At 45.1% G+C, this 15551-nt stretch overlaps 1 protein-coding gene and 1 pseudogene across 1 annotated transcript; both read right to left on the bottom strand.

The window, feature by feature from the left end:
- Positions 1–3224: 3224 nt before the first annotated feature.
- LOC103536988 lies at positions 3225–5455 on the bottom strand (annotated as a pseudogene).
- Positions 5456–6673: 1218 nt separating this feature from the next.
- AICDA (activation induced cytidine deaminase) lies at positions 6674–8403 on the bottom strand. Its single transcript, XM_008503211.2, has 4 exons — positions 8155–8403; positions 7387–7657; positions 7078–7193; positions 6674–6789 (listed from the first exon to the last, which is right to left on the bottom strand). The coding sequence occupies exons 1-4, from the start codon at positions 8401–8403 to the stop codon at positions 6736–6738; spliced, it is 690 nt and encodes a 229-aa protein (XP_008501433.2). The 3' UTR covers positions 6674–6735.
- Between the last annotated feature and the right edge of the window lie 7148 nt (positions 8404–15551).

The following is a 15551-nucleotide window of genomic DNA, read 5'->3' as shown; positions in this document are numbered from 1 at the left end:
AAACAACAACAGTTGGAGTTGTTGTGAGTCCTGTGGCTCTGCTCCAGTACAAGTGAGTCAGAGTCAGAGGGCTGAAGCAGAGAGGTACCCACTTGCTCAGCAGGAATCCCAATCCTTTAAACAAGAACTTTGCAGTGATAGTGGTACTGTAATGTGTCAGACTGTCTCTAAGGAATCAAGAGGTCATGTGATAAACCAGAAATGATGAACAGGGCAGCCTGAGAGATTATTCCATACTCCTTGTGCAGACTGGACTGTGAAGTGAACACTGTCGAAGCAGGTGCCCCCACCTCTCCCAGTCAGATCTGTCTGGGGATAATCTCTTGCTACAGCTGAGCACCGGAACATAATGAGGCAGAAATCTCTCCCACCCCCATCCCTGTCATGGGCCACAGTTCTGCTACCACTACTGGCAGCTCTGAGAATTACCGAATCATTCAGCTGCAGAGAAGTTCCCTGGTTAACTGAAGAGCATGAACTAATTTACATGGATTTGCCAGAGTGCAAGTTTCTTCATGGAAGGCATAGCCTGCTGAAGATGGAGGACAAACTTTCCCTGGTCCATTTGGAAGTTTGTGAGTTCAAAGTCAGCCCAATGAAATTATTTACACCAGTTTTAGCCAGCAGAATGAGTTTGCAACCTGTGCTCCTTCTAATGTGTAAGAGCCTAAAGATGGGTCTGGTCTGCCACACTCCTACCCTACAGGGGTAGGAGAGGTAGTTTACAGAAGAGAGTACAGAAGAGAGGTAGTTTACTCTTATCTTCTTAAGTCCCACATGACTGTTAGAAACATTTTTCCAGCTTATATAGTAGGATAGTTTGTAACTGTGATGATTAATAATAAGATTATAGAATGGAGACACCAGCATCCTCCCTGCTGTGAGAGTTGTGTGCACTCATACATGTGAGGAGACAGTCCCTTTGTAGGCTGGAAGACTACATCTCTCAGTATTAGCCCTGCATCTCTGAAGGTCACATCACTCCTTCAGCTGGTATGCTTAGTAGTAAAAACAATCTGATGGGGATTTGGGATCCTGAAGGGAAACTTGCCTATCACAGAACTGTAGGAGAGATTTAGAAGCCAAAGGCAGCCTTCAAAGTACTTGCCAGCCTTTGGCACCTACCCTTCTGCTCTGACCTCCGCTCCAGCAACAACCTGTTTTCTGCTTCCTCTTCAGAGGAACTTATCCCTGCTTACAACTGCTTACCCTTGCTGGTGTTGCCAAAACAAATCCCTCCATGTTCCTTCTGTGAGCCAAATCTGGTTTCTATCTCTACAAGTATTTAATACATATGTGATTAAATTATGAAATTTCTGCTCATAGAAACAACAGAGGGTCAGCACCAGGGAGGGATGAAAAAAATAATTCTTGATCTAGCGGACAGTGTTGGAAACAAATGCATTAAGGTTAAAAATCCCTGCAGGGGCAAGTAGCAGGAGACTGGACTCCATGACCCTGAAGTTCATTTCTGTCCTGGTTTCTAAGTAGCAGCATGTAGGAGAGAGAGAGAGAAAGCAGGGAGAAGACATTTTTTGAAAATCCCCCTTGTATTTGCAAGGGCTGGAGCGTGTCTTTGCATTGTCTAATGGCAATCTGTTTCTTATTATTGCAAAGTGATATCCAAGGACGCTGTGTACTGACCTGGGGTAATGCTGTGTGCAGCTGTGGGAATGATGTCAGTGTCCTGCTCTTAAATGGGCATTCTGTGGGGGCTGTCGAGAGCCGGAGCCCTTTGCAGCGAGGAGCTACATCTCGTCTCCATCCAATGCAGCGAGGAGCTACATCATTTCCCCATCCAATACCCTCACAAAGGGTAAAAAACACTCCCCTGCACCAGGAGATGGCAGCCATGCCCTGTTTCCTGCACGGTGCCACTCACCATCCCATCTCCTGCCTATCCTATTCCCTTTGAGATCAAAGGCTGATCTCTTCCTCGTTCTGCTGCAGAGCTGGAGCTGTCAGTGAGCGAGCGGGTGGGCTCTCTGTCCCAGTCCCCGGGTGGTAAAGTTGCTTTTTGGTATGATTGCCTAAAGGTCACGGGTGGCTTTGTGCAGGGACATGCAGGATGACACTCAGCAGGGACGAAGAAGCTTCCCAGAGCCTGTGGGCAGTATGGTTTTCATCAGTCCTCTGGGCCTCATTAGGTGTGCTTACATTAACGGTGTAAAAAGCTTGAGCATGCAAAAAACTCACCCAAAACCTGACACACTCAGTCACGGGGCCAGGCCTGGTGAAAGCTCATATTTGATGGGAAATCTTTCCTATCCCGTCATTAATTGTGGCTGTAATCTTTAAGGTGGAAATAACAAGAGAACAGGGAGGTGTACACACCCACGAGAAGCAAGGCTTGAGGTGGCAGCTGTACAACTATTCAGATATGCCCGTGCCTTATTCATCACTGCAAGATATGGGATGTTGGACCAAGTGAGACTGGGGTTTTCATCTTGCACCACAGCCTCTCTGGCTTTTCCCCACAGTCTCAGGAGGACACACCTCCCAGAAACCACAAGCCCCCATTTCCCACACCTCTGGCAATGGGGCCTGAGGTGTATTAGCTGCATTCCCCTTGAGGGGTTATTTTTTTCCCAGGTGCATGTAAAGGAAAGAGCTGATAACTGGAACAGTATGGCCACTATCTCCATAAGGCTGCAAGTATAAGTGGTACCTGAGTACATAAGCAGTAGTGAAATGTTCCCCTATATACACAGTCTACAGTGAAAGTAAAAAATTCTTACAGAATCACAGAATTGCCACAGAACTCTAAGATCACTGTTTCTGACCATCAGCCCCAGGGAAAAAAAAAAATCGCCATGACCACTAGAGCATGTCCTGAAGTGCATCATCTACATGGCTTTGAATACCTGCAGGGCTCCATCACCTCTCTAGGCAGCCCATTCCAGCACCTCACAACCCATTCATCTCTTTCAGTAAATAAATTCTTCCTGATACCTAGTCTTTTTTTTATTATTATTTTTTATTTTATTAAGATTTATCAATTTCCATGGTATTTTCTGTACTTGCTTTAAATGTGGTTGAAACTGACTGCAGAAAAGAGATAGTGAAAACTTGAAGTTAAGAGTAAATGCTCTGGCTTCCATAACACCTCTTTTATCATATTGTATTAATAATTTCCAAAACTATCACATCTAAAGATGTTGGGTGCTTCTCCCAGAAGTGTCCTTAACTTCGTGCCATTTTCCTCTCCCAGAGATAAGTGTGCTTCAAAGATACTGCCACTTCCCCAGCACCATGTCTTTGATTGCATCAATATACTGAGTGGGCACCCAAGAGACCCAGTAGTGAGACACTTCTCTTGGACTCAGCCAAAAAGCCACCATGTGATAATCCTTATGTCTTTCAAGGTTCACTCACCACTTTTTTAATGGACCCCATGGGTAACTTTTCTGTTCTTTCTTCTTACCAATCCATAGCTGGAGATTAAAGGTCGGTCTTACACTTTCCCCCTGACTTCTTGTACGTGCCAGATAATGTTGACAGGCACTCCTGAACAGCTTAAGCAGAAGGCACCACATCAACAGGTTTTCCTTTATTCAGTACTTTTCTGTGTTGCTTTTGTCTGCAAAGCTGCTCCTTTTCATTCTCTTCAGCTTTGACCTCCTGTCGAGCATCTTCTTTAGGTGTATTTACTCTAAAACATCTACTAATGGTAGACCCAGCAGCCGTGATTTTTGCACCACTGGATACTTTGAGTTCCCACAGCGTTTTCTCCTTTGGCAGTTGTCCCTTCAGTGTAATTTTCTGCATAGCTACTGGGAGGCCTGACAGCCAGTGGATCTTCTGCTTCAGCTCAGCCCCCCGTGCTGTCCAGGCAGAACCTCATGTCATGCTTAGGCTGAAGAAGCAATGTTACTGCATAGCAGTCATCTTCCAGGGAGTGATTCTTGGCAGAGGAACCTAAAGCTTTTGAGGCTGAATTAATTAATAATGTCAATTCAATGAATGACTTGTAACAAATAATGTGAATGGGTACTTAAGTACAGAAAAAGTGTGATTAAAAAAAATCTTCATAGCAGGAGAGCTTAATTCCTGTAGCAAAATGACATGGATTAGCTAAACAGTCTACTCTGAATTTAATCTGCTTTAGATTCAAAAGATTCAAATACATGGAGTACATCCTTGTATTTTGAATGCAGTGCATGTTTCTTTGCATTTACTCATCACATTTATTTTGCTATTGAATAATGTCACCAATTGTCATGTTTAAACAAGTATCTTTGACTCAGTGTTTGCTGGCACTTAAGCAAAAAACAGTGTCTCAACTGATTTTTTAGGAAAGGCTATTTTTTCTAGTAGCTCTCCAACAACTTCACTGAAAAATACAACAAGGCTGTATAGGTCAACACCAAAAATTGGAAGACAGAGATCCTTTTCTTCATCCTTGCTTGTCTTTTTGTTTTGACAATTATGTTGAGTCAGCAGTTCTGTGTCCACTTTGGTCAATTACAAGTCACGAATGGAACAATGGGCTTGCAGTCAGGGAAGGAAGCATCTTGAACAACTCTAGCATTTATGTCCCAGATTTTTGTTAGTATTTCCGAAGTACCAATTGGCTGAACTCCTTATCTGCCTCGATCTGATGGGTGACACTTGCAAGAACTTCAAAGTTACAAGTGAAAAGTATAAGGACAGTTTAATAGGATAGTGGCAGGTTATCTCTCCAGAAGTCATAAAGGATAGATGACACATCAGTCCTTTGTGTCAACTTTCACTTACCTCACCCACACAGTACCAAAATAATGACAAAATCAGATACTAATTTGTAAGACATTTATTTATATAAATAATATCCACCATATCAAACAACTAACGACAGCATGCTGTTAAATTAATGCTTTGCAAAGAACTCTTGTTGCTATTCCTCGTCAAAATTCCCCAGGCTCAGAGTGCTTCAGGAGTCTGAAGTTGTAGGAAGATTGTGATGCACCCAGCTGTGACCTCTTCTAGCAGAGGAGGTACTGTGGAAGCAGGGCTCTCTGCTGTCCTGCTGCAGGTAGCCTATCACCAGAGGAGGTGTTTTACGGAGATGCACAGGAGCCTTCCAGCCTTTCCCAGAAAAAGGAACAGGACAGAGAGAGAACTCATAGCCATCATGAAGAAAATGACAGATCACCTTCAGAATGTGGGACACAGTGAGCCTTGGCAAAACCTCAGAGGACAATCCATCTGTAATTTAGGTCGTGGGAAGGTGGCGGTGAATAGGTGTGTACTATGAACCTATGTCTCCAACTTGATAAAAACTATGTCCACAAGATCAGCTGCTAATGGGCTCCCCTAGCAGAAACACTGTGATTGCCAGGCAGGAAGGTAATTTAATTTTGACCCCTAAGGAAGCTGGCTAGCTACAGGCTGTAAAGCTTAGTTCATTCTAGGTATTTTTTTTCTGGTCAGCTCTCAGTCCAGTCACTGTACTTGTCATATCTGGCCGTACCATGGGCAGTGAAAGGGCCTGAAAAAAAGTGGAGACTGTACCAATGTTAAGGTCCCTCCAGCAGAGGACAGTTGGCTAGGGTGGGAACATACTGCCGGTCTGATCAAGGAGAAAATGTGGATGGAACGTACTCCAGCAGTGGGAGGTGTGGTTCTCCTCTATGTGCTATGTCAAGAAACAGGTGGTGAATGATGTGGATAACAGTTAATCATTTAAAATGCCACACCCTCAACTTACAGGAATAAGAAACTGTCTGAGGGACAACACAATATGGAAGTAAAGGGTGTTTTTCAGTAGATGTATGCTAGAAAAACAATGCAGTGGTGAAGTCCCTTGGTGGCTCCTTTCTGGTGGGCAGGAAGTCCACACACTGATCAGTATTGACCCTGAGCTGCCATGGTTTTCACCAAAAGTAATAGTTCAGTGTACTTCCTACTTCTTCAAGGGATATACTTGCTGAACATCCAGAATTGCAGCTCACACTTGAAAATTTTGCCCAGTGAATCTTCTGTTTTCATTTTAGGCTTATATTGTCTAGTTTCAACCTCTACTAGGGCACAAAACTGGGACCCGTGGCTCTTTTCTGGACAGAAGGCACTACAAACAGTCCCCATAGATGACCTGGTTGCTTCAAGGGAGGTTTTCAACCTAAACTAGATGGGCTTTCCAGGACTCATTTCAACACTCTTGATTGACCTTTCCAATAACTGTTCAATTTTGTGGTTAGGACATAGGCTATACCACTTAACTGGTGATGGTTTTCAATTTGCTACATACATCCAGAAGGACAAATACATCATTTCACAGGGGAGGACGCAGAGCAGCTCAGCATAGTGCAGCTCTAAGAGCCAAGAGGGTTGGTCCTTGAAGCCACCACGAAATGTGCAATGCAGTGAGAACAGTCACATCAGGAGCTCTGTGGGCTGTCTGCTCCCTTCTGGGCAAAGCTGAACTCAGGACTCCACTTAGTGGACCACCTATGAATGTGAGAATGAGCTCTGCAGAGATCAAGGGAGGACAAATAGCTCTCTGGCAATGTCACTGCAGTCCTGCCTATTCCCAGCTATCTGTGGATGATGTGTGAGTCTGGGGAATGTCTCTTCAAAAGATCAGCTTAACTCTCCTTGGAAACGAAAAAGTAAGGATAGTCTTACCTCTAGACTTAGGGCTGGAAAGAAGAGAGAGGTAAAAAGGAAAGAAGAGAATAATCTATTGTAAGGGAGAGAGTTGAAAACCAAAAAACAAGTGTTTGTGAAGTCTTCTGATTGCTGATGATTTTCACTTCAAAGTCCCAGAGTCTTAAAGGCATCTCGTAAATCATCTACTTCATACAGTGGCTGCAGGACAAAATATAAATGTTAGGTCAGTTGTCAAGTGAGCAGTAACCTATGAAGATGGGGAAGGAGGAAGGAATGTCAGGAGATGGGATGAGACGTGTAAGAAGAGGAAGAGAATGACGGGAGAAGATATGAAAGAAGTTGAGAGAGACAGCTGTGAGGGACTTGCAAAGTGAAGATACAGGAATTAATGAAATGGCAGATGGCAGAGATGGGCAGCAAGAGAAGAAAGGAACTATAGTGAGGAAGAGAGGAAGAGGCACCAGGAGAAGGACAATTTGTCCTCACCAGGAGGATTCGTCGAAGTTTCCTGGACAGATGGACAGAGTTTTCATGCAGCCCTTCCCAGGCTTTGAATGACTTTTCCCTGTTCTCCACAAACGTGTTCCAGCAGTAGAAGTAATCTGCACAAGGCACAGGAGAGTTACAGAGAGCTCAAGACTGCCCCAGGGAGGACACTGACAACTCATAGGACTACTAAATCATCACATCCCGTAATCATCTCCTCTGGGTCCTTGTCCTAGCTTATCCCAACCTCCTGTGTCACCCTAACGTCTCGTAGCTTTCCATCCTCTCTTTCTCACCTGCACATCTCACCTTTGAAGGTCATGATAGCAATCTGAGCCCCTGCCCTGTGCAGGCGCCTCAGCCCCTCAGGCTCTGCCTTGCGGTCCTCACAGAAGTAGAGCCGTGCGGTGAAGATGCGAAGGGTCAGGTTGGGGTAGGCGCGCAGGAAGTCAGCCACATGCCGGGCGCAGTCGTAACAGGGGCTCCAGGAGGTGAACCAAGTGATCCGGTAGCATCGGCCCGGGTCCAGGTCCCAGGCTGAGATGTAGCGCAGGAAGAGCACCTCCACGTGGCAGCCCATCTTTTGTCAAAGAGGGAGGGGGGCAAGGCGTGAGGTGGGGGGGGCTGGGAGCCGGGGTGTGAGAGGGGTAAAGAGGGAGGTGTGAGCTGGATGAGGTGTGATGGGAGGAGAAACGAGGAGGGGAGGAGATCAGCACCCAAAGGCGGAAGGCACGGCAGAATAAACGAAAAAGCACGGTGATGCCCTGATGTTTTGGGATAACATGAGCAGTGGGTGGGAGCTAAGCAGAAAGGTAGGTAGGTAGGTAGGCTGGCAAAGCAGCAGAGAGTATGGATGTCTTGCTGGTAGAAAAAATCGTGGGTAGCACAGAGTACAGGTTTACCTGTAGGCTGCATCCCCTAAAGAGTACGTGTCAGTGCAGTGTCCATGCTCATGGACAAGTGTGCCAGTGCCTGTATCCCTGTGTCAGCCCTCATTTCCCTGCTGCCCCAGGCAAACTGGAGCTGCATGTGCGTCAGCACGGATCTAGGAAGAGGATGCCAAGGTGCTCCCCATACCTTGTTGCGCAGGTATCCGAAGTCCAGGGAGCACGATGTGGCACTGTCACGGCGCTTCACAACATAGCAGAGGTAGGTTTCACGTCGGCCCTTGGCCCAGCGCAGGTTCTTGAAGTTGTAGAGGAAGAGTTTCCTCTTCATCAAGAGGCTGCAATAAAAGACAAGAGAGCATTTACAGTAGTCACACCCTGGAGCCACCAGTTGGCCATGTCTTTGTTGAGGGCTGAGCACCAAAAATATCCTTTTCATGGCCAGACCTCTCGGTACTAGAAGAGCATCAGTAATTTGCATACAAAATGTTAGGGAAAGGTGCAGACGTGACTGTGAGGATGAAGCAGGTGACCTTGTGAGTGGGAACAGTAAGTGAATTAGTAGTGGTTAGTCAAATAGCAACTATGGCAGGGTAGATTGTGAAAATATCTGCAAATAACCATAACATGGACACCAATGAGGGAGATGGATGAAGGTATCTGAGAAGACTGGGGCAGATGAGAGGGCCTGGAGTTCAGTCATCAAGAAAAATTATTTCTGTTGTTTGAAACCTTAAAAACCCACGGAGGCAAAGAAAGGATCAAATTAAAGCCTCTTTAGAGAAGATTGTACAGAGTTTCTTTCCTAGCATTGCCCAAAAGAGGAGTGTAGTTGCACAAGCACAGGACTGGGGGCCCGGGTAAGGTGTCATCACTAGATGACAGAATACCTAATGCAGAAGGCACACTAACACCTCTCCAGACACAAGTACAGTTCCCATGTCAGACAAACTTCAAGATTGTTGGGATGATGATGCTCCCATGCCCAGGAATCCTTCTGGGGAGGCGGCAGGAGGATGGGGATGACAAGGGAGTTGTGAGACTTGTCTAACAGCCTCACTGCCAAGTGGGGATAAATAGGCAGCTGAGAACAGCTGTGCTCATTGAGGTGAGATACTCACCGCCCCTGCAGCAATGCAAAATAGAAGTGAATGGGTTAAAAATAATCACATCCTTTGTCATCGTTTATTTTTGACAGGGAGAGGATGTTTAGCAGGGAGATGGGGTCAGTTTAAGTGATAACGATGAGCTGGATTTTTTGGGGGTCTTCAGTTAGGCTGAGGAAAGGGGAATCTGGGTTTGTTAGAAATTTCCTCTTTTAAAACCAAGAGTCTAAGCAAGGAAAAGTTTCTTATGCAAACACCATTCATGCATTTGCCAATGCAAACATAAAGCCTGAGCACTGCAGGGTACTTCATCTCCAATTTACAGTGGCATCCCCTCTGTTCCTCCGGAAGCTCCTCTCCATCGTGTACCCTTGCACATGGCCACTGCACCAGAGGTGTTCATTCACACAGTCACACACCCCTTCTTGCCTTTAGTTACCTAGTGCAGGTGCTTTGCTCTCCTGTAGCACTCCCTATTGCACCTCACACTGCATCACCAGGGAGGCACAGGCTTCTCTCAGGCACCCTTGCTACCCTGATAGTCCCACAGGGAGAAGCCACCCTCGCACATCCTCTTTCTTGCCGCATGGCTCTCGGCCTGCAGGGCAAAAATACCTGTGCTGCTAGCACAGAAAAAGCAAGAAAAACATGTACTCTGTTATACTTCTCCTTGTGCACACATGCTCCTAGAGATATGGACCACATGGGACTTCTTGCATGCCTCTGGCGAGGAGGAATTCCATAGGAAAACAATGCTCTGCAGTGTCCTGCACACACTCAGAGAGCAAAATAACTCTACTAAGCATTTTATGCAGCCCATCAACAGCCTCAGGCAGTTCTGTGAGGTCTGTCCTGTAAGAACTGCCCCAGTCAGGAATAATGCACAAGCTGATCCCACTTCATTTCATCACCCCTTTCTCTGGCAGTTCACACTGAGTGCATTTTTCCCCTACTCACATTTCTCTCCTGCACTGCATGTTCTTCATTATCAGTTTTGATTTATTTCTCACACTGAGAACTTTCCAGCTTCCTATCCCCTTGTATTCCCCTGTTTCCCTGCTTTCGTACAAACCTGTGAGAATAGAGGTATCTATTCTCTGACACACACACACACACACACACACACACACACACACAGGTGTGTGTTGGTCTTCTCACAAACCCAGTGGTTATTACAGAGATGTGGGAAAGAGGTGCTGGAGAGGGGGCACCCTTCTATATGTGACAGGTCCTCAGGTTGTCCAGAGAAGATAACCCAGACAGTTGCATGGGAAATGAGCAGGCATGATAGACCAGAGGCTTGCAAAATTCTTACCTAGGCTGTGTCACATTGTCCTGGTTTGGGCCAGGATAAGGGTGATTTTCTGTCTTGTACTTTTGCTTTTAGCACATAAGCAGAAAACACAACAGAGGAGTTGTGGAAAATGTTAACACTCACTGAAGAGCCATATAAGCCAAGTGAACAACAGTGATTATTATGCTGATGCTCCGTCAAAGCCCACATAGAAAACTGCTTTTCAGCACATCAAAAAGTTTAGGGAAAATAGGCTTTCCTTTTTTTTTTTTTTTTTGTGAAGTTTTTGGTGAAACAGTTTTCCTTCATAATGTTTCTAATTTTTCTTCTAACTCTCTCTTTTCTCATTTCTTTCCCTTTTTTCTCTGTTCAGTGGTTTTGCCCCTGTGGAGCAACTAGTGTCTTCAGATAAGGGTAAAAAACAAGAAATTACCCCAAAACTAATATCATGATCACTGATTATTTTTCACTGTAAGAAAAAAATGAAGAAAATTTTGAATCACAGAAGCCATTTTTTTAAATAGAAATGCTCATTAACATTATTTCCTGCTTCCCTTCTCTCTGCAGTTCACCATCCCAGTGTTTTTTTGCTAGGGAGGAATTCAGAATGTGGCTGGTACTAGAAGAGTAATAATGAATGAAGAGGTGTTGCAGGGGGCAACTGAGCAGGCTGGTAGTTAGGTACAAGCTGGTGGATACATAGCTCTGGGCTGCCTCAAGAGAAAGCAGCAAGAACACAGGACCTGTGATTAGAGCCAGGCACTGAAAAAGAAGACTGAACAGAGACCTTCTTCTCATTCGTGAAGCCACTCTTCAAAACACAGTGAAGGCCTCTCAGTGTGTGAATGACAGGCTGCTGTGGAGAGTGATTGGTCATAATTAGATCACAGAGTAAGTGCAGTGCAAGTAGAAGAATCTGATGCTGGAACAGTGCTTACAAGCACAAGGGTGTGAGCAGCAGAAATAGAGAAAGACAAATACGGTGCAAGCGAAAAAATAGGTGGATAAGGAGGGAAGAGTGGGCAGAGACCAAGATGCTTCTAGGACAGAAAGCATCCAAATATTCATCTTTCTGTTATCTTTTTTGTTTCTGGTAAAGAAAAAGAATTAAAAGGAACATAAGATAGTCATGAGAAATGACAGAAAGAGAGAAGAGTACAGGGAGGCAAACAGTCAAAGAGAAAGAATGACAGACACAAAGAGATGCACAGTACAAGAATAGGATGGGGCGGGGAGTTACAGAGTTAGATCACTGAGTGAGATGGGGAAAGGGACATTGAGCATCAAATGGAGAGCAGGTTAATTCTAAAAGGTAGATCCTTGTTTCTTATATGTGCAAGAAACTGGAGGCATTCATTTTACCTGTCCATGACTGCCAGGATCTCTCTCAGGTGTTGGGAATGCAGGCAGGTTGTCTTGCAGGTTCTGTCTGTGCAGCCCTATGACTTGTACAGAAATGTGGACTGCCCCCTGTGTCGTCTCCCCACTTACCCCACTTACCCTGCCACGTTTCATCAGGGTGTGGTTGAGGGAGGAGTTAGAAAGGTCTCTGGAGATGCAGGACCTGCACAGCAAAGGATTGAGAAGCAAAGGGGCATCAGTTCTGAAAGATGCTCAAACCTGACTGGTCACCTCCTGCCACTGCACTCCCCACTGGGCCCTCCCTGCCTTGCAAAATTATTCTGAATTAATAACATAACAAGGCAGGAAGCATTGTCTAGTGGTTAGAGGGGGTTCTGGGAGTTTGTGTACCACTAATGTGAATGTAGGCAAAACCACATTAGCCCTCTGGGCCTCAGGCCATGCAGCTGTGCACCTGGAGATGGTGCCCCTACCCTGCCCCACTGCAGAGGGAGCTGTGTGCATTGCCCAGCTGCATGGAACTCAGGGAAAAACAGCCTCTTGGCAGGACTGCCCACTTCTCCATGTCCTCTTGAAAGGCCTGGCAGCTATTTGGCAGCACAGGGCAAAACCAAAGCTGAAGAGGAATGAGGGGCACCCAGCTCTGGAGAGATCCTGGGGTTTATGGGGAGCACTGAGTCCCGCTTCAGCACCTGAACAGGTCCACAGACACCTGAGCTGTGTCAACATGCTAAGAATGGTGGGGAATAACTCAGGGCCTTATCCCTGCTTCTCCAGGCAGCATGGATGCTGGGCCCCTCCATCTGATGGCTGTGCCCATCAGGCATGCAGTTGTACCCTGTCACGCCTGGGCTCACGCTCAGGATTTACACTCTTCGCTCCACCAACGCCATTCTCTGCTGCCTGGGCTCTGCTCCACCATGGCCTCACAGCACCTGCCCAGACACCTGTCCCCTCTGCTGGGCTGAAGGACAACCAAGGGCTGGGGCAATGGCTCTGGTCAGGCAAGGTGATGAGGAGGCAGCCAGGGGGGATTCTGCTCCATCTCTTCCTCAGGTAGAGCACAGTCAGTGTCACAGCTGAACAACACAGCTTTTGTTTACCTCATGCTAGGGTAGTTCTTCATTTTTTCTCTGCTTGATTTACTTTGCTTATTAATTTTACTGGCTTTCAGCGTGCTGGGACCGTGTGAAACCAGTATATGCAAAAACATGAAAAGGAGACATGAGTTGCCAGCACTTTCAGAGTACTTAGCTTTGAGAGCAGCTGGCATGGCACACTTCAGGAAAAGGACAAGAAATCCTGGAAGGTCCAGGGCTGGGCTATGCTACTCCTTGGGATAATGTCTGGGTAGGGCACACACTCAATAAATCCACATTTCGGCAGCCACATTGGCCTCAAGGGCTGTGGCATTTATTTCCTTTGAGGATCAAAGCTAGAAGAGCCTGCAATCCTTGCAAATACCTGTCCTACCTAACAGACTCAAAGAGGATGCTCCTGCTATAGGAACAGTGGGACCCTTTCGGCCTTTGCCCTAGCAACACCCTGTGACAAATCTCCTAGGGCAGACCAAGAGTAATTTTTTCCTCCTTTCATACTAGTTTTTTATTTTAATAATGCAAGAATATGTTTGTTACTGAGGCAAAAAAAAACCAACAAAACAATACACCCTGGGAAATCTGTGTTTCATCAGATGAATTAAGTTAGCTTCAGCTTTATTGTTCTGGCCCCTAATTTCCACAGCCAAAAGTTTGTAGAAAATTCTACATAACATGTTCTGCTCTGAAAGCAGTCAAGAAGTATCTTCATGACCAGCCTGGTATTCCCCATATATTAAATATATGCATAATGATTTTCACAAAGGTTTAGCCTGTCAAGTCTCATAAAACACTTAAGTAGATCCTTTCTCTGGTCCTGCCTGAGGGTGGAATTAATTTTCCCATGTTCTATCAGCTCTTTTCCTTAAATATTGAGAGCTTTTTTGGTCTCCATAGAGATAAAAAAGAACAAATGAACAAAAAGATAAATTATATTTGTGAAATGCTTTAGCAGGGCTCTCAAGTCTAAATACTGAAGTAGGCTTTCTATTTCCCTTTGTTTAGACCAGTAACTTCCCTCACACATGAGGTATGAATGCACAAAGTCAGTGGCAGCAATTCTCTGCCACTCTCTATCTCTAATCCCCAGAGCAGAAACATGTTGGTGTTGATGTGTTTTTTGTGTCTCATAGCAAATCTAGGATGACAGCTCAGAGAGGGACCCTCAGCTCCTATGCACTTCTGCCTAAAGCAGGAGCTGCACTCTTTTGCCAAGGCAAAATCTTGCTCATTAGCAGATGTCACCTTGGCTCTGGTTTAAAAAAAAAGCTTGAAAAACCATGGAAAAGTTGCTGATCACTGACCTAGCTGCTTGTCTAGCTTTCTCCCTGACTATAAATTGCCAAATCTTTAATTTATGGTGGAACTCTTCTGGGGGCTAATACACATGAGGGAAGATGCTGACCACTGTGTTCTTCTGTTAAGTGCAAACTTATTTGGAGAAGTGACTGGGAGAAGGAGAGAAGAGAAAAACAATTTTACTGAAGTTGACTCCATCTCTGTTTCTGATCAAAGCCTGGATCCGTTAAAGTTAAAGGCTTGTGGAGAAGTCCAGGAAAGGTGCCTGAACTGGTGTGTTTGGAGTTTCATCAAGCAAGAGGCACTACTCCAGCTTATCAGGATCACAGAAGGATGCTCAAGCATCCCTTCAGGTTACTTGTACTTGGGGCTCTATTCCCTATCTTGAATTGAGAACAACAAGTAACAGCAGGCTGCAAAACAGTTTTGGAGGGGGAGAGAAATATCACTATTACTGTTACTATAGATTCAGCAATCAAACTGCTAAGAAATCAGAGATCAAAAATGTGGTGAATAATTTAAGGTAATTACCTAGCCCCAAAGCAGAGGAGAGGTTGCTTGTTTAGTCAACAGGAAGTAGTGTGTTGGTTTGTGCTGATATAAATACATAAATTTTTTTTCTATTCAGCCTTTACTCAGAAATAGCACTTGGAAACAAGCGCTAACATCACCAGTTGGTTATTTCTTAAACTGAACAACAAGAAGCATTGACACCTGCCTCCCCTTACCTCATGTGAAAACCTCAAGCAGAAAAACTTTCTCTGCTCAGAAATGCTGATGCACCACAGATACTAACTTGCACCTCAAGCAAGGGAACAACAGAGTTCCTTGCATTTTGATCCAGGTAAATAAATAAGCTGATGTGTTTATTTATTATACAATGTAATGTATGTACAATGTAACATGCCTATTTAACACAAGCATAATTATATACTAAAGCATTGATCTGTAATAATAATCATTATTACATGATCATGTAACAATAAGCATGTTACATTTTATTCTGCTTTCATTCCACAAAGAATCAACATCTTATTTGGAGAGATGATAGACACAATATACAGATAATGTGCTCTCTCAGGCACCTCTGCCAGGCAGACCACTCCTATTACTAGAGTTTTGGGTGTAAAAAAAAATCCATGTGAATTGTAGAGGCAGTTGCTGTCCTGGTCATGGGGTAAAAAGGGCCTTGTGCCTCAAGCTACCAACTCATCTTGTGATGCAGCTGTGGATTCCAAGCCTGGGGAGAAGGTTTCAGCAGTGGCATGGCAAAGCATTGCCTTTCCTAATGTGGAATATGCAGCACCAAGGAAAAGCTGTGAGGGTGTGTGTGGGGCTTGCTTGGGGTGGACAACACCAGGCAGGGTTGTGTATTGTGAGGGGGTTGAAAATGCAAATCTAGAGCACTGTGGGGTGAGTATCACTGAGG

This window comes from Calypte anna, chromosome 1 (genome assembly GCF_003957555.1).
Source record: "Calypte anna isolate BGI_N300 chromosome 1, bCalAnn1_v1.p, whole genome shotgun sequence".
Classification (NCBI taxonomy): Eukaryota; Metazoa; Chordata; class Aves; order Apodiformes; family Trochilidae; genus Calypte; species Calypte anna.
The sequence above is the reverse complement of the archived record's forward strand: the minus strand, read 5'-3'. Positions and strand labels throughout refer to the sequence as shown.

Coding starts and splice junctions, on each gene's coding strand:
- AICDA (XM_008503211.2), bottom strand. CDS start 8,403: ATGAAAAGGATATTTTTGGTGCTCAGCCCTCAACAAAGACATGGCCAA. Junction 7,658..8,154: donor TCGGATACCTGCGCAACAAG/GTATGGGGAGCA, acceptor CTTTGACAAAAG/ATGGGCTGCCACGTGGAGGT. Junction 7,194..7,386: donor TGCTATCATGACCTTCAAAG/GTGAGATGTGCA, acceptor TGCCTTGTGCAG/ATTACTTCTACTGCTGGAAC.